This window comes from Orcinus orca, chromosome 13, assembly GCF_937001465.1.
Source record: "Orcinus orca chromosome 13, mOrcOrc1.1, whole genome shotgun sequence".
Lineage (NCBI taxonomy): Eukaryota > Metazoa > Chordata > Mammalia > Artiodactyla > Delphinidae > Orcinus > Orcinus orca.
Genome location: NC_064571.1, coordinates 20095499 through 20120458, shown reverse-complemented (window position 1 = coordinate 20120458; position 24960 = coordinate 20095499). Strand labels below are relative to the sequence as shown.

General features: G+C 36.6%; 1 protein-coding gene across 3 annotated transcripts in view; it reads left to right on the top strand.

Moving 5' to 3' along the window:
* The window catches only part of CTNNA2 (catenin alpha 2), a 1200774-nt gene that overhangs the window by 146689 nt on the left and 1029125 nt on the right, over positions 1–24960 (top strand). For 2 of the 3 annotated variants that reach the window (XM_049695784.1, XM_049695785.1), the window contains exon 2: positions 3646–3752. In XM_049695784.1, the coding sequence (XP_049551741.1) occupies positions 3651–3752 (102 nt within the window). In that variant the 5' untranslated portion in view covers positions 3646–3650. Of the gene's footprint in view, positions 1–3643; positions 3753–24960 lie in introns of those variants that run through there. The other variant, XM_049695786.1, reaches the window with a different exon arrangement.

Here is a 24960-nt window from a genome sequence, read left to right as displayed (position 1 = left end):
CAATTTCCCTGTCTGTAAATGGGAGATAATAATAATGTCAAATCATTAGCCAGTGTTATTATTACTTACGGAAGAAACAGTATGATTCAGTGTTTCCAGGCTTGGTTCTTGCAATGCTGAAGAAACTTAGAAAATTCTCTCTCTTTTTCATATCTCACTTTTTCAACAAAGCTTTGTTTTAAAACATCTTGCCTTGCAGGGTCTCCATGGGCCCCCACTCCAATCGATGTGTTGAACTGGCTAGGGTGATAATCATATGGACAACATGGCAAAGAAGTAAAACTATCACTATTTGCATATGCAATTATTTCATTAATTTTCAGGACAAATTCATAAATTGTATAAGGTTATTACCATTTTTGTTTTACAAGTGATGAAACTGAAGCTTAGGTTAAGTAGCTGACTCAATATCATACATATGGAGATAGGTGAATAAACCCACTATTAGTCATTAACTTCTCATGAATTTGCCTATCAACCAAAGCTAGCTTGTCTTCCAAGAAAGCCTCACAGAGTTTGTTGGCAGTAGTGCTCAGGATTGATAAAGAGAGAAATTCATGAAGGGAACCTGAAGCTGGAGTCCTTTGGAGGGAAGGCAAGTTTGGGTGGCCTCCTGGGCAACTAAAAAGCATCCTGGACCATTGTTTTGCAAAAGAACAGTAGAAAGAATGGTGAGAACTCAGGTTGAGGCAGAGGGTTCAAAGACATTTTTTCCAGGAACATCTGGCAATGGGGAATTTCTGCAGTGAATTATTCATTGCATTAACATATTTGTCATTTGAAGACACTCCTTGGGATAGGTACCTCGAGAGATTTTCTATTTATCAGGACACTGTCTAAATTAGCAAAGCACATGACCCTTGGCTGCTCATAAGGGAGCTTGTTTTACACTGTTAGTCTTTTTTGTCAGGTTTTGCTTTTTTTGTTGTGAGTGATGAGTGGCTGCTAGCACCTTGACCCATGCCTCTTCCTTACCCCCATGGAGTGAGTCTGAAATTATCTAAGTTATTACCATAGAGGTTGTTTTATCACCTTTCCTGTATATGCAATTTGATACTTCTCAAGGAGAATATTTTCTCAGAGATTAAGTAAATTGCTAAGAGCTTGTTCTTGGGCTTGTAAAATTGCAATGTATGGACGAGGACAACCCTGTTGTCTTTTGTTTTTGACAACCCCTGTTTTTCACTCTTTGTGTCTAGTCAATAGTCTAAGTTTCCCTAACCAAAGCAAGTAGAATATGTAATTTTTTTCTTTGAATTTTAATCATTGAATAAAAAGATATATTTTCTTTACAAAGAATCTCTTTTGTGGGCAAAACAGTCAGCATGAATTGTACGGATGCGTAGTATGGATTTGAGACGTGCTCCTCTGGAACATGAGAGGCTGGTGTATGTGACTACACACTGCGTTTGTCCTCTTGCCTTCTTATTTGAGTTGATTTGCTTGTTTCACACAGAGGAGTGTGTGGTTTCTATGACTAGGTTTTCCCCTTCAACAGATTCATACCATTTAGCCTTTCCTTGCCTTGTGCACTTGAATTTTACCTGTGTCAAAAGAAGTGGCTGAAAGATTGCTCCCCAGAGTAATACATTTAAGTCCAGTGATTTGCTCAGTCACTCTTGTCCTTTCAGTTTTAGATTTATAAGGCCTCTGACCTTCAGGATCCAAGGCTCCGCTCCGTCTAACTCTGTTTCTTGGCTCACGGTTGGCTTGAGGTGTTTGTTCAATATCTCCCATTTTTGCTTCATGCGTGCTAGATTAGTGTCTCTAATGTGAGTGCCCCAGCATTTTTGTTTCTCACTTCAGCATTTTTTGAGTGCCATTTCTTTACAGTAATATATTGGAACATGCATAAAGATGTTGTGTGCCTTCCTTGGTCTACCAGCTTAGGGGCACAAGTGTGCCCGTGTAATAGTGGTGATTCTCTGCACAGTCCCACTCAGTGCCTTTCACTATGGTCTTAAAATGACTTCACTACTCCACTACTAGTTATCTTTTCCTACAGGACTTCCGTGTGCATCATCGTTAGTATGCCACTCATTATTCCATCAGAGCTGGAAAGAGGTTTTCAGGGAACTTCTCAGAGACTTGCAATCATGTGTCCTAAGTACTGGGTTACTTAGGTAGGGCTGGCTTTGGCAGGGATGAAGGTATCCTGTGTGGATAGAAAGCATCTGGTGTTTTCATCCTTCTACAGCACAGGAAGGTGTGCTGCAGCAGCAGAATTCTGGGCATGTCAGAGCTGCTATGTGGCAGTTGGTAGTGTGAATGGGAAATGTGTAAAGTGCTTTTAGGTTTTTGGAGTACAGGCTGCATATCCGTGCCAACTATTGTTGTTGTGAAGGAACCCAAATCTAAATTGGTCTATATGGTTGGATTGCTGTGCTTAGTTTATTTAAAATATGGCATTTAGAGAGAGGTAAAATACCAGCACACTGTGTCTCTGCCTTTTTTTTTCTTTTCCTGAAGCAAATTTGTTGGGAATGTTTGCAAAAGGACTAGCTTTAGCAGGTCAGTAAAGAGATGTGTGTCTATTGTGATAGACCTTATTTTTAGTATTAATTCTAATAGAAATAATCATCTATGTTGATTTATAAGAGTGGAATTGAGTGGGGACATTGATTCAAAAGGAGAGAACAGCTATGAACAGTTTGATTTATGACGGTATTAAAGCAAGTGATTCAGATTCAGTTTGTACCATCTAAGGTTGCTTGTCCTGTGGGTAGTTGTCAAAATATATTCAGTAAAGAGCAGTCAATTTCTCAGTGAGAAACACACCCCTGGCAGAGTGTCTACTTTACTCTGTTGAGTCCAGGACCCTATTGTGTGCCTGATACGTGTGAGGCTGCTACCTGCACACCCGTGGTTCTTGGGTAGGAGAGGATTGTGCTAGACTGCAATAAATAACCTTATCAGACACTCACTTTATGGGACAAGAGTGTAAATGCAGTGAGTCATCAGAGAGCATGTAAATAGCAGCAAGCTAATTTTCAGAATCACTGCCACTCATTTTGCAAGATAACTTTCCTGATGAAGAGAAAGAAACTAGCTGTCCAAGGGAGCATAGTCTCCTCAGTGGTCAATTATGATGCGAAGAAAACACAACGAAGCCTTTCCTTAGGACCTAGGGTCCCTCATCCAGTGGTCATGATGGGTTTACTGTGCTTCCTGAAAGTCTTTGCCGATCTCCCCAGACTGACTTTGGTGTCCTTTCCTCAGTTCTCCTGTGGTCCTCTCTGTATTCCTTGGTCACAGAACAGGTCACATTGAGGCATAATTGTGGCCGACCTCTGCATTGAAACTATCAGCTACTCGAGGGCAAGGTCAAGTCTTTCCCAGCATATAGCAGGTGGATATGTGTACTAAACACTGAGTGAGTGAAATATTTCAGTGTCAGTTGAGTACCAAGAGTTTGTCTAATGTATACAGGTGCTCTCAGGACATATCCATTTTCAGTCTGAACCCAACATCACTACCTCACATAGTTCTGCTTCTGATTTCCCCATCTCTAACTTTATAAGGTCGGACCAGACAGATAATTTTCAAATATGCTCTAAGTTTTGGTGACTTATTCATTTTGAACCCACAAGGTAACAGATTATTTCTGTGATCCTTATTTCTAATGGATAATGTGTGTTTCTGTAGGGAGCATGACTTCGGCAACTTCACCTATCATATTAAAATGGGACCCCAAAAGTTTGGAAATCCGGACTCTAACAGTGGAGAGACTTTTGGAGCCACTTGTTACACAGGTAAGAGATGCTTTGAAATACCTTGTTACATGTGTATATTTCTGTTGGAATTGTATCATGACTTTCCAAAGAATTTAGAAATCCTTAAATGTGAATAAATCATGCCATAATGCTAGTTACTGAATATGTATTCCTGCTTGAACTGTGGACAGTTTTTTTTTTTTCTGCCCAATAAGATTTGGAGTGCTTTTAAAAAAGCTCTTCATGATTTTTGAAATTAAGTAGATGAAGTAATTAAAGAGGGGGCTTTGGTGAAGGGGACTCTCATTTGCAGTAATGGATTCAAAGTCTAAATAAATCATTCCTAGCTTACTTTCAGATGCTAATGCAGTTAGGAAGAATGATATTGACTATTTAAGAGCAAAGTATATTTATTGAATTACTTTTTCTTCAGTTTGCAAGGGAAAATTCATCATGTCAGAATGATGAAATGTTCCATTTTTATGTTGTCACATTTCCACAAGAGGACTGTTAACAGAAAAAATATCCTTAGGATTTTTAAATTTTAAAAATTAATTTTTGTGTCTTGTGAAGCATATTCTTTGCTATATTGACTAAATTTCATGGAATGTGAAAATTCAAGATTTTAATGGTATATTTGTAGAGAGATACTATGTCAAGTTAAATAGAGGCCACATACTGGTTTCCTCTAGCTGCTATAGCAAATTACTGTAATCTTAGTGGCTTACAGCATCACAAATTTATTATCTTATGGTTCTAGAGGTCAGAGGTCCTAACGTCAGGGTATTGGCAGAGCTGCATTCCTTCTGGAGGCGCTAGCAGAAAATCTATTTCTTTGCCTTTTCCATGTTCTAACGGCTGCTCTCTTCTTTGGCCCCTTCCTCCATATCGAAAGCCAGCAATGTGGCATCTTCGAATATCTCTCTGACTCTGACCCCTGCTCCTGTCCTCATATCTTATCCTGTCTCCCTCTTATAAGGACCCTTATGATTACATTGAGCCCACTCAGATTCTCTAGAATAATCTTCTCATCTCAAGATCCATGACCAAATCACATCTGAAAAGTCTCTCTTGCCATTTTAGGTAGCATGTTCAGTTTCCAGGGATTAAAACACAGACGTCTTCTTTGTGGGGGGTCATTGTTCAGTTTACCATAGTCTGCCCTCTGGCCACCGCTCCAAATTCACATCCTTCCCAAGCAAAACACATTCACCAAATCCCAGATCCTCAAAAGTCTCAACTCTTTATAGTATCATCTCAAGACCAACATCTCATCTAAAATTGATCAGCTTAAAAATTCCAAATCTCATCATCTAAATCATCTAAATTAGGTATGAGTAAGGTTCTAGTTATAATCCATCCTCAAGCAAAATTTCTCTCTGTCTGTGTACCAGTGAAATTAAAGGACAAATTATATGCTCTCAAAATGCATTGGTGGGACAGGCATAAGTTAACAGTTACAGATATTTTCATTTAAAAAGGCAGAATGTGGAAGAAAAAAATGGGTTACCTGTTTCAAGCAATTTAGAAATCCAACTAGGCAAACTCAGTTATATTTCAGAGCCTGGGAATAATCCTCTGTGGCTCAAGGCTCTGCCCTCTGGGCCTGGTTCTTCACCCTAAGAATCATTATTCTTTTTTCATGAAAGATATCACATATTTTCACCTGGATATTTCTTGCCTGTATAATTTTGAGAGTACACAGCCTTTCTGAATTTCATCTTTCTCTGTTTTTTTTTGTTTTTTTTTTTTAGTCCAGATTGGCAGTGTTTCTACTGATGTAACATTCTTGAGAAACTTGTGGTTCTCGTTTGTAAATCTCTGGGATTTTCTCTATTAGAAAACAGGCTGCTTCACAGATCTTTCCTGGATAATCTCATCTCCATTTTTGGCCTCTGTGGAAATGACTGAGGGTCATGAAAATTATAAGACACTGATGAAAGAAATTAAAGATGATACAAATAGATGGGGGTCTATGAATCCCATGCCTAATCTTTGCAAGAGCTCCCTCCGTGAATGAACATTCTGAGGTTTTAATCCTTCCAAGGTACTAGGCAAAGGTTGTCCAGACACACGATTGACTTTTTCTCCAGAGCCACACTTTCCTGAAAGTGAGACCCCTAATTTTAGCACCTCTTGCAATCTGCATAGGTCAAGAAGTTTCCAAATCATTGGGTCCTGGTTCCTTTTAGCTTAATAATTCTTAACTCAATTTGTTTCTTTCCTCTGACACTTTGCTATAAGCAAGAAGAGGAAACCAGGCCACTCCATTCAGCACTTTGCTTGGAAATCTCCTCAGCTAAATATCCAAGTTCATCACTTATAATTCTGATTTCTATGTAATTATAGGGAGTAATTCAGCTAAGCTTTCTGCCACTCTATAACAAATATTCTTTTCCCTCCACCTTCCAATAACAAGTTCCTCATTTCCTTCTGAGCCCTCACCAGCAGGGCTTTTAACATCCATATTTTTACTGTCCATTCAAGGTAATCTAGGCTTTGTCTATCATGCTCCTCAAAAGTTTTCCAGCCTCTGCCCACTGTCAATTCCAAAACCATTTCCACATTTTCAGGTATTTGTTATAGCAGCACCCTACTTCCCAGAGCCAAAATCTTTATGTCTGTATGTTTCCAATTCCTACTATAACAAATTACCACAATCTTAGTAGCTTAAAACAATGCCCATTTATTATCATACAATTCTAGGGGTCAGAGGTCCTAAAATTAAGGTGTTGGTTGGGCCGTTCTCCTTAAGGAGGAAGTTCCTTCCCTTTTTTAGTGTCCAGAGTGCACCTATATCCTTGGTTATGGTACTTTCATCCATCATTAAAGCCAGCAGCATAGCACCTTCGAACCCCTCCCACTGACTTCAGCATCTACCGTCATATCTCCTCCTGCCTCTTTTATAAGAAACCCTGTGGTTATATTGGGGCCAGATATTCTAAAATCATCTTTCCATCTTGAGATCTTTAACCTTTATCACGTCTGCAGAGTCCCTTTTGCCATTTAAGGTAACACATTCACAAGTTCTAAGGATTAGGAAGTAGACATGTTTGTTTGTAACTGTTGAAACATTTCATTAGGTTTATGCCCATTTTCCATTTGGTCACGATTCTTGTTAGTGCTATACAAATTTCTTCAGGAAACACCTAATACTGATAGACTCTTAGATTTGGGAGTGTGTTGACTACTGAGACTGTGGTCTGTGGACTAAGGCTGATCCATGAATTATTTGTTATTGGTCAGCAGTAAGCACAGAAATTGAGAGTAAGTGCTTTGAAAAATTTATGGCAGTTTTATAGAGTAATTTTATGTCTGTTGAATCTAATGATAAAATTTGGGCTTGTTATTTTATCTTTAAATTTCTTTTGAATTATTTATTTTGTTGTATTTTACAAAAGCTTTGGTTTGTGAACTTTTGCAATAACAAATATATGGCCTTTCATCATAGATAGCTTGAAAAAGACTGGTTTAGGAGATATTTTGGAGTCGGTCTGCTCTGAAATGTAGTTCTGTCAGCTGAGTTATAAAAGCAGATTGCCTTTTCCTAGCTTTGGAATTTTCACTTCAGATTACATGTCAATATATTTAACCCTTATCATATGGAAGAAATGAAACAATAATTAGAACATAGTGCCTGGTGCGATGATTAAATGTAGTCTCCATTTTTCTTTTTGAGATGGTTATATTATTAGGCTAATACCAGCCATACACCAATACTGTTTAAGTCAGTGAGAAGGACATGAGTGAATGCAGCATGGGCGAGCACAATATTACACGTAAACTGTCTTTTATTTCTTAAAATTTTCATACCTTTATACTTTGGCTCTTGTATTTGACTTATCTAAAGTACAGCAATCTAAGATTACAATTAAAGATTGTAGTCTTTTTCCATATATCTTTCAGTCCAATTATTTAGAATTCTTTTGTCAGATAAAGGTAATGCATTAAAAATATTTATTAAAAATAAAGACAGTTAACTGTCTAATTCATATTTGTTCACATATTACAGTAGAATACTTAAAAGTCTTGTTGAATTTCACACAGTAACTTAGCACTATAACTAGTCTTAACATCCTACCAACATCTTCCAATATCTAAATGGTTTACTTTTCTTCCTAGTTTTACTACACTGATTTAAAAAGAAAAAAAGATTCTCTCAAAAATTGTGACTTTTATGACAGGGTTTTCTAGATACTGTTTCCCCATAATATTATGGCTGTGTTATCAAGATTACCATTGCCTCCCCTGGAATGAAATCTTAATGACTGATGTGATTGTTAACCCTTGGAGGACATATGAATAAGTAAGGAGAGATAAGAAAATGTTAAATATAAACTCCATGCTCAACATTTAAAACAAAAGGTGGAAATGAGAGAGAAAACTAAACTAAACAAAGACCCCATATGAATCAAACACATACATACAACTTCTTTATGAATGGAATAAAATTCATTGCTATATTCAGTGACACAGTATGCCCATAGCCTTCCTACAGTTTCTGATAAAGCGGGATAAGGATGAAATAAATACCAGAAGTTAAGGAGTTCTCAATAAAATCCACTCACTGTCATAAGAAAAATTATATTAGGAATTTATTGTTGATAAGTATTTAAAGTAGTAAACAAAACTTCTCCTCATTTGTATCATAATATATATGAGGTTGCACATTTATCATTTACAATGCTGAAATGTCAAGATTCCTTTTGGAAAATGTTTACATTATGGAAATCATGCAATTTCAAGTGAGAAAAGACTCATCTTAGGAATTTTAGACCTTGAAAATGTTGCCTGAACTTTTATGAATTCAAGAAAGTAAAGATCTTTAATAGGCCATGTTCACTTCATACATTACATACTTGGAGCTTCTCTGGCCATCTTCTCTCTCTCCCAGATGAGGCAAGTGAGGCTCTGACAGGCTCAATGTCTGTATCACACAGCCAGTATCCACATGCAGATACTCTTAGCCTGTATTTTTCTTGGGGGATGTTGATATTTTGTAACCCAGGGAACACCTTAACATGTTAGCATGTTACTCTTGTTTGTACTGAGCTTCTGTTCATCCTATTAAAAAAAAAGATTATTTCTCTGAAAAAAAATAGGCCATGTTCTGTGATACTAACCTTTATTAGGAAATGGAAAAATTACATTAGGCAACTTTATTAGGAAAGTAAAAAAAATTGTTAGGAAATTAAAACACACTCTTAGATAACTCTTAAAAGCAAAGGGAAATTACAAACTATATATGAGTTAATGAAGAAGATGATCTCTTCTTAACAAAATATACATACCCAGTAAAAGCTGTGCTTAGTACAGAATTTTAGCTTTAAATGCCTTTTTTATTAAATAAAAATAAAAATAAACTAAGTACTCATCTCAACGTGATACACCATATTAACAAATTGAAGGAGAAAAACCGTATGATCATCTCAATAGATGCAGAGAAAGCTTTTGACAAAATTCAACCCCATTTATGATAAAAACCCTGCAGAAAGTAGGCATAGAGGGAACTTTCCTCAACATAATAAAGGCCGTATATGACAAACCCACAGCCAACATTGTCCTCAATGGTGGAAAACTGAAAGCATTTCCACTAAGATCAGGAAAAGACAAGGTTGCCCACTCTCAACACTCTTATTCAACACAGTTTTGGAAGTTTTAGCCACAGCAATCAGAGAAGAAAAGGAAATAAAAGGAATCCAAATCGGAAAAGAAGAAGTAAAGCTGTCACTATTTGCAGATGACATGATACTATACATAGAGAATCCTAAAGATGCTACCAGAAAACTACTAGAGCTAATTAATGAATTTGGTAAAGTAGCAGGATACAAAGTTAATGCACAGAAATCTCTTGCATTCCTATACACTAAGGATGAAAAATCTGAAAGTGAAATCAAGAAAACACTCCCATTTACCATTGCAACAAAAAGAATAAAATATCTAGGAATAAACCTACCTAAGGAGACAAAAGACCTGTATGCAGAAAATTATAAGACACTGATGAAAGAAATTAAAGATGATACAAATAGATGGAGAGATATACCATGTTCTTGGATTGGAAGAATCAACATTGTGAAAATGACTCTACTTCCCAAAGCAATCTACAGATTCAATGAAATCCCTATCAAACTACCACTGGCATTTTTCACAGAACTAGAACAAAAAATGTCACAATTTGTATGGAAACACAAAAGACCCCAAATAGCCAAAGCAATCTTGAGAATGAAAAACGGAGCTGGAGGAATCAGGCTTCCTGACTTCAGACTATACTACAAAGCTACAGTAATCAAGACAGTATGGTACTGGCACAAAAACAGAAATATAGACCAATGGAACAGGATAGAAAGCCCAGAGATAAACCCACGCACATATGGTCACCTTATCTTTGATAAAGGAGGAAGGAATGTACAGTGGAGAAAGGACAGCCTCTTCAATAAGTGGTGCTGGGAAAACTGGACAGCTACATGTAAAAATATGAGATTAGACCACTCCCTAACACCATACACAAAAATAAGCTCAAAATGGATTAAAGACCTAAATGTGAGGCCAGAAACTATCAAACTCTTAGAGGAAAACATAGGCAGGACACTCTATGACATAAATCACAGCAAGATCCTTTTTAACCCATCTCCTAGAGAAATGGAAATAAAAACAAAAATAAACAAATGGGACCTAGTGAAACTTCAAAGCGTTTGCACAGCAAAGGAAACCATAAACAAGACCAAAAGACAACCCTCAGAATGGGAGAAAATATTTGCAAATGAAGCAACTGACAAAGGATTCATCTCCAAAATTTATAAGCAGCTCATGCAGCTTAATAACAAAAAAACAAACAACCCAATCCAAAAATGAGCAGAAGACCTAAATAGACATTTCTCCAAAGAAGATATACAGACTGCCAACAAACACATGAAAGGATGCTCAACATCACTAATCATTAGAGAAATGCAAATCAAAACTACAATGAGATATCATCTCACACCAGTCAGAATGGCCATCATCAAAAAATCTAGAAACAATAAAAGCTGGAGAGGGTGTGGAGAAAAGGGAACCCTCTTACACTGTTGGTGGGAATGTACATTGATACAGCCACTGTGGAGAACAGTATGGAGGTTCCTTAAAAAACTACAAATAGAACTACCATATGACCCAGCAATCCCACTACTGGGCATATACCCTGAGAAAACCATAATTCAAAAAGAGTCATGTACCAAATTGTTCATTGAAGCTCTATTTACATTAGCCCAGAGATGGAAACAATCTAAGTGTCCATCATCGGATGAATGGATAAAGAAGATGTGGCACATATATACAATGGAATATTACTCAGCCATAAAAAGAAACGAAATTGAGCTATTTGTAATGAGGTGAATAGACCTAGAGTCTGTCATACAGAGTGAAGTAAGTCAGAAAGAGAGAGACAAATACCGTATGCTAACGCATATATATGGAATTTAAGAAAAAAAATGTCATGAAGAACCTAGGGGTAAAACAGGAATAAAGACACACACTTACTAGAGAATGGACTTGAGGATATGGGGAGGGAGAAGGGTAAACTGACAAAGCGAGAGAGAGGCTTTGTCACTACCTCGTAAGGTAGATAGCTAGTGGGAAGCAGCTGCATAGCACAGGGAGATCAGCTCGGTGCTTTGTGACCGCCTGGAGGGGTGGGATAGGGAGGGTGGGAGGGAGGGAGACGCAAGCGGGAAGAGATATGGGAACATATGTATATATATATAACTGATTCATTTTGTTGTGAAGCAGAAAGTAACACACCATTTTAAAGCAATTATACTCCAATAAAGATGTTAAGAAAAAAAATAGGAAAAGAACATCAAAAGAAACTAGGAAATCAGTATTTAATAACAATAAAAACTGAAATCAGTAAAGTAGAATACAAAAGTTAAAAGGGTTAAATAATTCAAAATTTGATTCTTCTTTGAAGTGGCCAATATGAATTCTTCAGGGCACAAATTATGGAAAATATATAGAGAAAGTATACATAAGATTATGAAAGGGAAAGCAGAAAGAACTCTAGGAACAAGAGAGATTAAAAGAAGTATAGTAGAATATTACCTGCAAATCTATACCTATGAAACATGAAAACCTAGAGGAAGGGAATAACTTCCGAGAAAGGTTGAAATAACCAAAATTTATCTAAAAAGAAGTGGAGAACTGGAATAAGCCATATAAATATTGGAAAGATGTTTAAAGATCTGTTATCAATAAACACCGGAACAGATGGATACCTAGCTGAGTATTATCACATATTTAAAGAACTGATAATTGTATTGTCATTTAAATTTCTGTTTCAACCATAGAAAAAGATTAACACCTCCTCAATAATTCTTGAAGAATCATAACTTTAATATTAAAAATTCAAGACACTTTAAAATAACTTTAAAGGGCTTCCCTGGTGGCGCAGTGGTTGAGAGTCCACCTGCCGATGCAGGGGACACGGGTTCATGCCCCAGTCCGGGAACATCCCACATGCCACGGAGTGGCTGGGCCCGTGAGCCATGGCCGCTGAGCCTGCGTGTCCAGAGCCTCTGCTCCACAACGGGAGATGTCACAACAGTGAGAGGCCCGCGTACCGCAAAAAAATAATAATAATAATAAAAAAAAATACTTTAAAAAAAGGACAGTGATAGTTCGATCTCATTTCTGAATTTAAATGCAAAAAAAATAAAAAAACGTACATAAAATATAGAAAGTATCATCCAGCAGTATAGCAAAAGTTCAGCATATGTATAACAAAATAAGACTTTTAAAGGAATATAATGATAGTCTATTATCAGGAAACAAATAAAAGTATTTTAGTGGCTCAGTAGATTATAACCTGAGACACTAAAAAGACATTTGACAGAATTTTGCAGTCATTTCTAATAAAAACTCTAAATAGGAATAAGATCAAGCTTTTAAGACAAAAGAATATACCATGTAAACATAGGAATAGGACAGATAAAATATTCCTTTTATGATATTATTGTACCATTAAAATTAATATGAGAATAAGGTTAGATGGCCAGATATAGAATAAATATACAAAGAATAAATAGTTTTATCTATGCAAAACAGCTAGAAATCAAAACCGGAAAATATTCTCTTTGTAATTAAAGAATACATAAAGCCAATTATTTTCCCTATATGAAATGCACATTAATCTTGTAGATTTTTAATGTGCATTTATGTTTGTGCATTTAATGCACAAATTTAATGTGCATTTAATGTGCATTTATTTATTTTAATGTGCATTTATGTGTAATTATTTTCACACCATTGAAGTAGTGATTATGTATACACAAGCTTTGGAGTCAGGAAGGCTTGATTGTGAATCAAAGCTTGAATAGGTTACTTAATCTCTCCTCATATGTAAGTTATAGATACCTCATGGAAGTATTAAAGTAGTACATGAGATTGTGTGTTGAAGTGATTGGTGAAGTACCTGACGGTATTCTCATAGTACTAGCGGTTTGCTCTTAATGCAATGTTCTTTATTACTTGGTAGTACTGGCTTGATAGTAACGGCTGCATTACTTGATAGTAATGGCTTACTTGGTAGTAATTAATTGTTATTAGAAAGTGGGTGCCATTTATGAAGTAGGGTTTCATTGGATATTTTCTTCAGAAAAAAGAATTTTAATGTAGATTTTGAAGAATTATTTGTGTATTACCTTTAATCAAAGGTAAATAAAGCAGAAACCTCTAAAATTATTGGAAATTCAGCCTTCACCATTTCAGTAAGCTAATGAAGCTCAGCCCATCACAATAGGACAGATTGAAATTTGCTGGAATTTTGTTCCTTATAAAAGATGAATATGCAATTTAAGAAATAGCCCTAAGCATCTGATAAAAGAATACCATTGATGTTTAATGAGCTGTTCTAAATTGGCCTGATGGGGTGAGAACCTCCTGAGAAGAGGAGCTCTCTTTAATCATTTACAGTATTATTTTCAGTAATGTCCGTCGGGCCCTATTAGGTTAGGCTCTACTGCCTTCTATAGTTAGGTCTTTTAAAATTTTACTCAAAAAGTTAATAATTATCTCAAAAGCTAAATAATTAGAACATCATATACTTAAAATATTGTTTCTAAATTAAGAAATTCAATTTTATACTTTAAAAAATACTTGATTTTCTCCCTGTTTTGATGTTAAATCCTTATACAGGAGTTACCTCTGTGTGACACACAACAATAGTTAAATTCTTCAGTGCATTTAAAATCAGGGAATCAGATTTAAATTTAAAATCAGAAGATTTAAAGCTGAAAGTGATTGCAGAAGTAAGCTGACACTCAGAAATGAAGTAACTTCTGAGAATTAAGCCAGTGCGTGCCTTTTTATGCTATTTCATACTCTCTCTTACACTGTTTACAAAGTATTTTATGTATTAATTTACCTAAAGAATCAAAGTATAAAATGAAGTCTCAGTGTACCCTTTTTCCATCTGTCCAGAAAATATCATTATTGAAACTACCATAATTCATGTTTTATTCATGAGATTCAAAGATTAATACATTTGGATGGTTTCCATGGTGATACTACAGCGTTGCAATAAGTTGATCATTCATCTTTGTCAGAGGATTAGAATTGTATGAAAAGTAAAGGATGTACTAAAAGTAAATGATGGGAACTCCAGTAAGCTTGTTTATTTATTTGATCAAATTTAGATATAGTATGGTTAACCTGTTTCCAAGTATTTTTCTGTTTTTGTTTTTAAGTTATTTTCATACCAATTCCCATTTTAATTTTTGGATGCTATTTTTCTTGCTTTGGAAAATGTTTCAGTTTATCTGTCTTTAATAGAAGTTTTTTGGGTGAATGAATGAACTGAAACACCATAACTTTATTTAAAACCTCTGTACCTTTTCTTGTTAAGGAAAAAAGTAACATGTATTAAATATAGGATTCGCATACAAGTAATGAGATTATGATTTGGGAATTTACCTTTAAGACATATATTAATATTTAATTGAAAGTCTATATATATATTTCTTACTCTTTTTTTAACATCTTTATTGGAGTATAATTGCTTTACAATGGTATGTTAGTTTCTGCTTTACAACAAAGTGAATCAGCTATACATATACATATACCCCCATACCTCCTCCCTGTTGTGTCTCCCATATTTTTATTGTTTTACAAATACGGTTTCATCCATATTAACATATCTTAAATTGCACTTATTTTTTACATTTGGTACATAAACCTAAAGTAGTTAATTATGTTGGAAGTACTTCTTTGAATTGAAGTCATATGGTAGAATTCTTGACAGTTATTGTATTTGTCACTTCTTTTTTTTTTTTTTTGGATCTTGATAACATATCAACTTCATTTTTTTTAATAGATCTTTATTGGAGTATAATTGCTTCACAATACTGTGTTAGTTTCTCTTGTACACCAAAGTCAATCAGCCATATGCATACATATGTCCCTTTATCCCCTCCCTCTTCAGCCTCCCTCCCACCTCCCTATCCCACCCCTCTAGGTCATCGCAAAGCACCGAGCTGATCTCCCTGTGCTATGCTGCTGCTTCCCACTAGCTAATTATTTTACATTCGGTAGTGTATATATGTTGATGCTACTCTCACTTCACCTCTGAGGTAGATGGACCTAGAGTCTGTCATACAGGGTGAAGTAAGTCAGAGAAAGAAAAACAAATACTGTATGCTGATGCATATATATGTATTCGTCACTTCTGAAATAGGAATTTAATTAAGTAGTATATAGTATGGAGTTAGATTAATTTCTGTTTTGGGATTATGTTGTAAATTTTGATGTTTGCCACCAGATGAGGCCAGCTGTGTTGGCCAAGTTTTGAAACTTGAGTAATGTGTGGAGTCCTTTTAAACCCGAAACCAAAATCAAAACCAAAAAAATCCTCCCAAATCCTAGAGTGGACTTAAAGTAGTATTACAAACATGAAATTATGTATGCATATATTTTTATTCATAAAGAAATTTACAAAATAAATACCAAAAACACAAAAACAAAAAAAATGAAATGAACATTAATTTGATGGATGATGTTCTGCTGACATTAAAGCATTGCATATGGCATAGATGTGGTGGTGACTACTTTAGCTCTATGTCTTGTGTTTCGTAAACACTCACTACCATGTGCACGTTTAGGACCAACTACTACAAATCATAACTATTGAGGACACCATGGCATCATTTCACCTTTTTTTTTTTACCACAAATATACTCACAGTTAACAGGAAGCATCTACCTCTGTTCCCTTCTCATTAGCCCAGGACAATGAAAGTTAAGACATTGTAATGGTTGTAAAATATAAGCAACTATATTAAGAATGACACAACTAACTTATTTTCCATGAAAATATTTACTTTAGAAAATTTCTAGTTTAAACCCAGTGATTATTTTATGAATGCTAATAAAAGAAATCCCATTTAGTATAGGACAAAAGAGAAGTTTTAGGTACTATGAAATGAATGCTCTACATACTACCTCAATTTATTAATTTCTTGTTCCTAAAGAAAAAGGAGGTTTGGGGGGTTTTCCTAAGATCACCAATCCTGGCTTCCCTTACATGTAATTATTTGGGTGGTCCAAGCTGCTGAACTAAACTTTCTAGATTACTTTCATTAGAGTCTTGTCTTTTATTTGAACAGTCCTCACTGCTCTGGTCTTAGTTGGAGCTCTTCTCATTTGTATGGAACAGATTACAGATCATCTAGAGCCTCTAAAGAGAAAAGGGAGAAAGGCCCTAATGTTTCTTGAGTAGTTACTAGGTGCCTGATACTACGCTAGCTATTTCAAGAAGTTTTCATTACTCCTTGAGTCAACTTGGTAAAGTCAATGTTATTTTCTCCGATTTACAGATGAAAAAAGGAGAGACAGATCACATAATAAAAGACGCAGCTCCTAAGGGATACATTAGCTGAAAATACTGAAGTGGAAGTTGCTAGTACATCAACCACCAAGAATGTATAGAGTGAAAAGGGAAGAGAGTAAAGAAATAAATTGAAGGTGTGGGAAGGGGACAATTCCCAAGTTAAACAGGCAGAGGAAAGGAAGCAAGCAGAAGATAACCGAATATAGTTTTACAGTCAGATATTCCTTCCTTTTCTTGATTACATCAGCTGATTCTTTCCCAAACCAGCTGTTTGCTGAGACGCAAACATGACCTAAACAAATTCCTTAACATTCAAATGAATAAGTTAAACTAAAAACCCACTTTTCTCTTAAATGGTCAGTGCATGTGAACACCTACACTTAGCAGTAACTCTTTTATTTTGTTTGGCAAAACCTCAAGCCTTAATAGTATTTTTTCTCATGTATTTTTCCATTTCGGTGAATATAGCTATTTTAAATGGGAAAATGGAATTTAAAGCTAAATTTAAAAATTAATATCGGAGAAGAATAATGAGTGTTTATGTTCTTGAAACAGGACAATTAGTGAAATCTTATGCATACTGTTTCAAAAATATAAGGGAGAAATTATAGGAAGTTAACTAACAAAATTGCTTATAACTATTTTGGACAACATAGAAATGTTATCTGAACTGGAGACCAAAAAAATCCATTACACCCAGCATGAGAATGCCTAGGAAGTGACAGAATTGCATTTACTCAGGAAGCCCTCAACTAGCAAACTAATTAAAGCTTGTCAGAGATCTGAGATAAAGGATTGGGGCATGTTAACACACCTGCTTTTCCCTTTCTCATGATCCTGCTGAAAGTACAAAGGTAAGCTTTGTTTTCACACAATTAAGAAGGAAGAAAGCCAAGAAGAGTAACGGAAAATCTAACCAGCTATTTTTCTTTCATTCTGACATAACTCTCAGTCCTTGTAACACGGACATGTTGGCTTCAGTGGCTGTGCCTTCTGTCTTTGCTTTATCTTGTTTCCGTACCTCAGCTTTAAATGTTTCTGTTTTTCAGGGTTTAGACTTGGGACTCCTCTTTTCTTTCTTCTGCATTCTCTTCCCAGATGATTCTGCCCATCCTTACAGCCTTAGGTATTATCAATATGCTGACAACACTCAAATTTGTATCTTCAGCTCATATCTTTTCACAGCGCCCCGTTCTCACAGCCAAGAATTCTCTCTGGTTTGTCTTTCCTCAGATCTGCCCACCTCTCTTCAACTCTTGCTGCTAAAGTCCTGATTCCAAACCCAAGTCCTTTCTCACCACAACCAATGTAGTCACTTCCTGAATAATCTGCCAATCCCACTTTTGCTCACTTCCTTGACACTCTAACAGCAATCAGAGTGATCATTGAAAGCAGTGTATAATTTGACCATATCGTTCCCCGGCTTAAGACTGTGCCCGTGTTTTCATTGCATTTTAAGATAAAATTAACACTTCAGACCGTGTCTTTACTTGTCCCCTGATACAAACTAGTACTACAAACTACTACATCTAGTCCTTGTGGACCTTTGATCATCATGCTCAAGCCACAGAGCCCTTCTTTCAGTTTCTTGGATGAATTGAGTTCTTTCTTGCCTTAGCGCCTTTGCACAAGCTGCTTCCTCTGCATAGGATGATGCCAACCTTCTAATGCTGTGACTGGATCCCTTGCACCTTTCAGGTCCTGTCTAATCATTTCCCTGATGTCACAGAGGACTTTTCCTGACTACCCTTTTTTTCTTTTTTTAAAGTACATGCCTCTTGCCCAACCTTCTCTATGCTTTATCTGTTTCTTTCTTTCAGAGCACTGACCACTATCTGTAATTGTCTTATGTGTTTCCTTGTGTGTGCTTTGCCTGACTCCTTCACTAGGTGGAAAACTCCATCAGGACAGGGATGATGTCAGTGTGGTTCACACATATATTCCCATTACCTTTGAATTGGAAAATGTTTGATAAATATTTGTTGATGATTAAATAAACACTCTTCCTTAAAAAGAAATGCAGTGTGTGTATACTCTTTGCCTGCCTCATTCTTGCAAAATTAGTTAGTAGTAAAACGTAATTATATGTTGCAGTAGTTGTTTCATGAAGTGTTGACAACTATAACAATTGTTTGGGATTTCATGGATGAAAATATTCATGAGCTTTTTAAGAATGTGTCAGTGTTTTGATACCTAGTGACCAAATTAAGAAATAATGTTTTGGTTTTTTGTAGTGAAATTTGTAATATTTTATCTTTATAGTAAAAGGTATAGTACTCATGTATAACATACATATTGCATATGTATATTTGTATATATACATGTAGAGAAAATTAATGTCTTTCACATTGCCAGTAAATGAATTTTTATATTTTCTTTAGAAAAATAATTTTTCTTGACCTTATGTTCAATTCAACCCACCCTCTTAATTATCAATGTTCAAAGGGATTTGCGGGCTTTAAAAATAATGCTGGACACAACAAACTTCATTAAATTTTCTCAAAATGTTACAAATTTCCTATTATCAAACTGGCATTTGAATATAGGTACCATACACAGCCATTATCAGTCTTGTGCCACTAAGTTGACTATCCTAATAAGTTCTCCCTTGACTGCCTGCTGGCCATGGTTGCCAAATTTAATAAATAAAAATTCAGGGCACCCAGGTAGATTTGAACTTCAGATAAACAACAAATCATTGTGTAGTATAAGTATGTCCCATGAAATATTTGAGACATACTTATACCAAAAATATCTGTTGTTGTTTTATTGTTCTGAAACAAGAATTGATTTCATTGCGCGTTTGTAAATTCTAGATAATGTCTCAAGTGATTATGTTAGCAGTGTAGGAAAGAATAAGCAGAGTTTGTCAGTACTGTTTTCTAGAACAATTTTTGACCACTTTAAATTAAGTACAAATTCTTCTGTAAGACCTTTTCTCATTTATCAGTTTGCTCCTTTTCTTATCACTTCTTTCTGAATGTCTACCCTCAATCCAGAAAGAACTTTCAATCTCTAGATCTCTGTGGTGTCTCATTTCACATGTGCTTGGAAATTCTCTTCCTTTAGGCTGGCTGGCACCCAGGCATTCTTCAGTTCTTATTCTAGAGGTTGCCTTCTTCAGCTTTTTTCTTACCCACAAAACTGGGCTAGGTCTCCACTGTATTCCTAGAGTATGCTTCACTTCCCCTGTCATGTATCATCCTGCAGTATTGTAATTCCTGGTTTTAGTGTGTGTGTGTGTGTGTGTGTGTGTGTGCGTGTGTGTGTTTTAGTTTGCATGCGTGCTTGCGTGTGTTGTCTTAATTACCCACAAGACCATAAATTTCATTCTCTGTATATCCTTGTCTTGGCCTGGTATGCAATAGTGATTTGGTAAACTTTTGTTGAGTGACTAGAAGAATGATTTCTTTGCTATCACAGTAAGTACCCTCCTTACTTAATGAGAATCTTTCTTCCTCTCTTGCTTTTGCTTTCTCACTCTTCACTAAGGCAAGACTCCAAGCTAAGTAGAACTAAGATACAGTTTTCTGGAGCAACCCAATTGTAATTATGTGTTAGGTTATACTGTCTTTTAAAAGTACGTTTTTTAAAACTCTAATTCAAAAAGATACATGCACCCCAGTGTTCATAGCAGCACTGTTTATAATAGCCAAGACATGGAAGCAACCTAAATGTCCATCGACAGGTTAATAAAGAAGATGTGGTATATATATATGCAATGGGATATTACTCAGACACAAAAAAGAATGAAATAATGACATTTTCAGCAACATGGATGGACCTAGAGATTATCATACTAAGTGAAGTAAGCCAGACAAAGACAAATATCATATGATAGCACTTATATGTGAAATCTAAAAAATTGATGCAAATGAACTTATTTACAAAACAGAAATAGACTCAAAAGACATAGAAAACAAACTTATGGTTGCCAAAAGGGATAGCAGGGGTGGGGAGAGATAAATTAGGAGTTTGGGATAAACATATACACACTACTATATATAAAATAGGTAAACAACAAGGACCTGCTGTATAGCACAGGGAACTATACTCAATATCTGGTAATAATGTATAATGGAAAAGAATCTGAAAAATAATATATATATATAAGAATATGTATATACATATATATGTATATGTATAACTGAATCACTTTGCTGTACACTTGAGACTAACACAACATTGAAAATTAACTATACTTTAATAAAAATAATTTTAAAAGTATATTTTAAAAGATTAATGAGCTTAGGAGAATGTCATTTCTACTGGTCAGTCTTCTTAATGGTGATTTTGTGCTTTATTATCCTATGAGTATTGCTATGTATTGTATTGTATTATATCCTATGATAATTGTTGCCATATTATTATCTGGGCTTTGAAAAATAAAGGGAAAGTAGAAAATATGCTTGATTTTTTAAGATCTCTTGCAGCATGGTAGTTAAGTTTAAAAATGAAAAAAAAAATGTAGAAAGTACTTGAATATGATGTTAATCCAAAACATAGCTATTGTAAATGTACTATGGAACCCTGTGGTAATGGCTGAGATGGTAATTCCGTCCTAAACTGCAGTTTTCAATGCCTAATTTAACATGAACTCTCAATTTACACTGTTGACAGAAACTTTCCAAGCTTGCTTTCATCTCCAAGGGGAATTTTATAAAGAGATGAGACAAAATTCCCATAAGCTGACTTATTCAAGCATGGTAAAAATGATTTTCACCAATATTAAAAATTTTGGAATATTTTGATGGCTCGTACAGTTTTAAATGGTTTCCAAACTTTATCCTTTACAATAAGCGTGTTTCCTCAGAAAGAACAGGCACAGGTGTTAAGCAGGTAGTTTAATAAATTTATTATTTATTAAATTTCAAATTTTTGAAATTATTCAAAATTATTGAAATTATTCAAATTATTATATTTCAAAATATTAAATTTCAAAATTTAAAATAGCTAAACATCATAGAAAATTGACTTTTTTTTCTTTTTTTGGCGGTACGCGGACCTCTCACTGTTGTGGCCTCTCCCGTTGCGGAGCACAGGCTCCGGACGTGCAGGCTCAGTGGCCATGGCTCACAGTCCTAGCCACTCCGTGGCATGTGGGATCTTCCCGGACCGGGGCACGAACCCGTGTCCCCTGCATCGGCAGGCGGACTCTGAACCACTGCGCCACCAGGGAAGCCCCAGAAAACCAACATTTTAATTGTGCAAAATATTTTCTTGTTCAGTGTGACTAACATCAGACCACTTTGGTCGATAAATACTGAAAGGAAGTCAAATTTAGTTTATTCTCTTTTCTAAACTACTCTATATCAATAGATAGTTTGTTAATAGCAGATGACTGATTTTGACTTCATGAACTGTTTTTACTATAGTAATTTGTATTTTTGTCTTCATTCTATTTATTATCAGTTTTTCCCTATTCTCTAGGACACCCATAAACCATTAGCATCTGGTTATTGTACTTCGTGTGTGCTTCCTGGAATTGTCATCACTATTAAGATTGTCATAGATGATTAACCACACACATATGGATGATACTCAATAACTGCTGATATAGGAGAATTTCAGATGTTGCTTTAAAATTTTTTTTTTTTTTTTTTTTTTTTTGCGGTACGCGGGTGTCTCACTGTTGTGGCCACTCCCATTGCGGAGCACAGGCTCCAGACGCGCAGGCTCAGCGGCCATGGCTCACGGATCCAGCTGCTCCATGGCATGTGGGATCTTCCCAGACCAGGGCACTAACCCATGTCCCCTGCATCGGCAGGTGGACTCTCAACCACTGTGCCACCAGAGAAGCCCCAGTCCATGTCTTTTGGTTGGAGCATTTAATCCATTTACATTTAAGGTAATTATCGATATGTATGTTCCTATTACCATTTTCTAAGTTGTTTTGTGTTTGTAGGTCTTTTCCTTCTCTTATGATTCCTGCCTAGAGAAGTTCCTTTGGCCTTTGTTGTAAAGCTTGTTTGGCGATGCTGAATTCTCTTAGCTTTTGCTTGTCTGTAGAGGTTTTAATTTCTCCGTTGAATCTGAATGAGATCCATGCTGGGTAGAATAATCTTGGTTGTACGTTTTTCCCTTTCATCACTTTAAATACGTCCTGCCACTCCCTTCTGGCTTGCAGAGTTTCCACTGAAAGATCAGTTGTTAACCTTATGGGGATTCCCTTGTATATTATTTGTTGCTTTTCCCTTGCTGCTTTTAATATTTTTTCTTTGTATTTAATTTTTGATAGTTTGATTAATATGTGTCTTGGTGTGTTTCTCCTTGGATTTATCCTGTATGGGACTCTCTGTGCTTCCTGGACTTGATTGACTATTTCCTTTCCCACATTAGGGAAGTTTTCAACTATAATCTCTTCATATATTTTCTCAGTCCCTTTCTTTTTCTCTTCTGCTTCTAGGACCTCTATAATTAGAATATTTGTGCCTTTAATATTGTCCCAGAAGTCTCTGAGCCTGTCCTCAATTCTTTTCATTGTTTTTTCTTTATTCTGCTCTGCGGTAGTTATTTCCACTATTTTATCTTCCACATCACTTACCCGTGCTTCTTCCTTGGTTATTCTGCTATTGATTCCTTCTAGAGAATTTTTAATTTCTTTTATTATGTTGTTCATCATTGTTTGTTTGCTGTTTAGTTCTTCTAGGTCCTTGTTAAACATTTCTTGTATTTTCTCCATTCTATTTCCAAGGTTTTGGATCATCTTTATTATCATTACTGTGAATTCTTTTTCAAGTAGACTGCCTATTTCCTCTTCATTTGTTTGGTCTGGTGGGTTTTTACCTTGCTCCTTCACCTGCTGCGTATTTCTCTGTCTTCTCATTTTGCTTAACTTTCTGTGTTTGGGGTCTCCTTTTTGCAGGCTGCAGGTTCATAGCTTCTGTTGTTTTTGGTGTCTGCCCCCAGTGGGTAACTTTGGTTCAGTGGGTTGTGTAGGCTCCCTGGTGGAGGGGACTGGTGCCTCTGTTCTGGTGGGTGGGGCTGGATCTTGTCTTTCTGGTGGGCAGGACTGTGTCCGGTGGTGTGTTTTGTGGTGTCTGTGAACTTAGTATGATTTTAGACAGCCTCTCTGCTAATGGGTGGGGTTGAGTTCCTGTCTTGGTAGTTGTTTGGCATGAGGTGTCCAGCACTGGAGCTTGCTTGTTGTTGAGTGGAGCTGGTCTTAGTGTTGAGATGGAGATATCTGGGAGAGCTCTTGCCGATTGATGTTACATGGGGCTGGGAGGTCTCTGGTGGTCCAGTGTCATTAACTTGGTTCTCCTACCTCAGAGGCTCAGGCCTCTCACCTGGCCAGAGGACCATGACCCTATCAGCCACACGGCTCAAAAGAAAAGGGAGAAAAAAAGAAAGAAAGAAAAAATAAAATAAAGTTATTGAAATAAAAAATTAAAAAATATATATTATTAAAATAAAAAAATAAATTAATAAGAAAAGGAAAAGAAGAGAGCAACAAAACCAGTAAACAAATCCACCAATGATAACAAGTGCTAAAAACTAAACTAAGATACACATATAAATCAGAAACTAGTCAGTCACATACAGCAAACCCCAAGTCTACAGTTGCTCCCAAAGTCCACCACCTCAGTTTTGGGGTCATTCATTGTCTATTCAGGTATTCCACAGATGCAGGTACATCAGGTTGATTATGGAGATTTAGTCTGTGGCTCCTGAGGCTGCTGGGAGTGATTTCCATTTCTCTTCTTTGTTCACACAGCTCCTGGGGTACAGCTTTGGATTTGACCCCGCCTCTGCATGTAGGTTGGCTGGGAGCATGTGTTCCCCGCCCCGACAGGACAGGACGGGGTTAACGGAGCAGATGATTAGGGGGCTGTGGCTCGCTCAGGCCGGGGGGAGGGATGGGTATGGAATACATGGTGAGCCTGCGGCAGCAAGGGAACCAGGACATTGCAACAGTCTGAGGTGCGCTGTGTGTTCTCCTGGGAAGTTGTCCCTGGATCATGGGACCCTGGCAGTGGTGGGCTTCACAGGCTCCTGGGAAGGGAGGTGTGGATAGTGACCTGTGCTTGCATACAGGATTCTTGGTGGCTGCAGTAGCAGCCTTAGCTTTTCATGCCCGTCTCTGGTGTCTGCACTGATAGCTGCAGCTTGTGCCTGTCTCTGGAGCTTGTTTAGGTGGTGCGCTGAATCCCCTCTCCTTGTGCACCCCGCAACAATGGTCTCTTGACTCTTAGGCAGTTCCAGACTTTTTCCTGGACTCCTTCCTGGCTATCTGTGGCGTACGAACCCCCTTCAGGCTGTGTTCATGCAGCCCAGTCCTCTCCCTGGGGTCTGACCTCCGATGCTGGAGCCTCAGCTCCCAGCCCCCACCCACTCCGGCAGGTGAGCAGAGAAGCCTCTCAGGCTGGTGAGTGCTGGTCAGCACCGATCC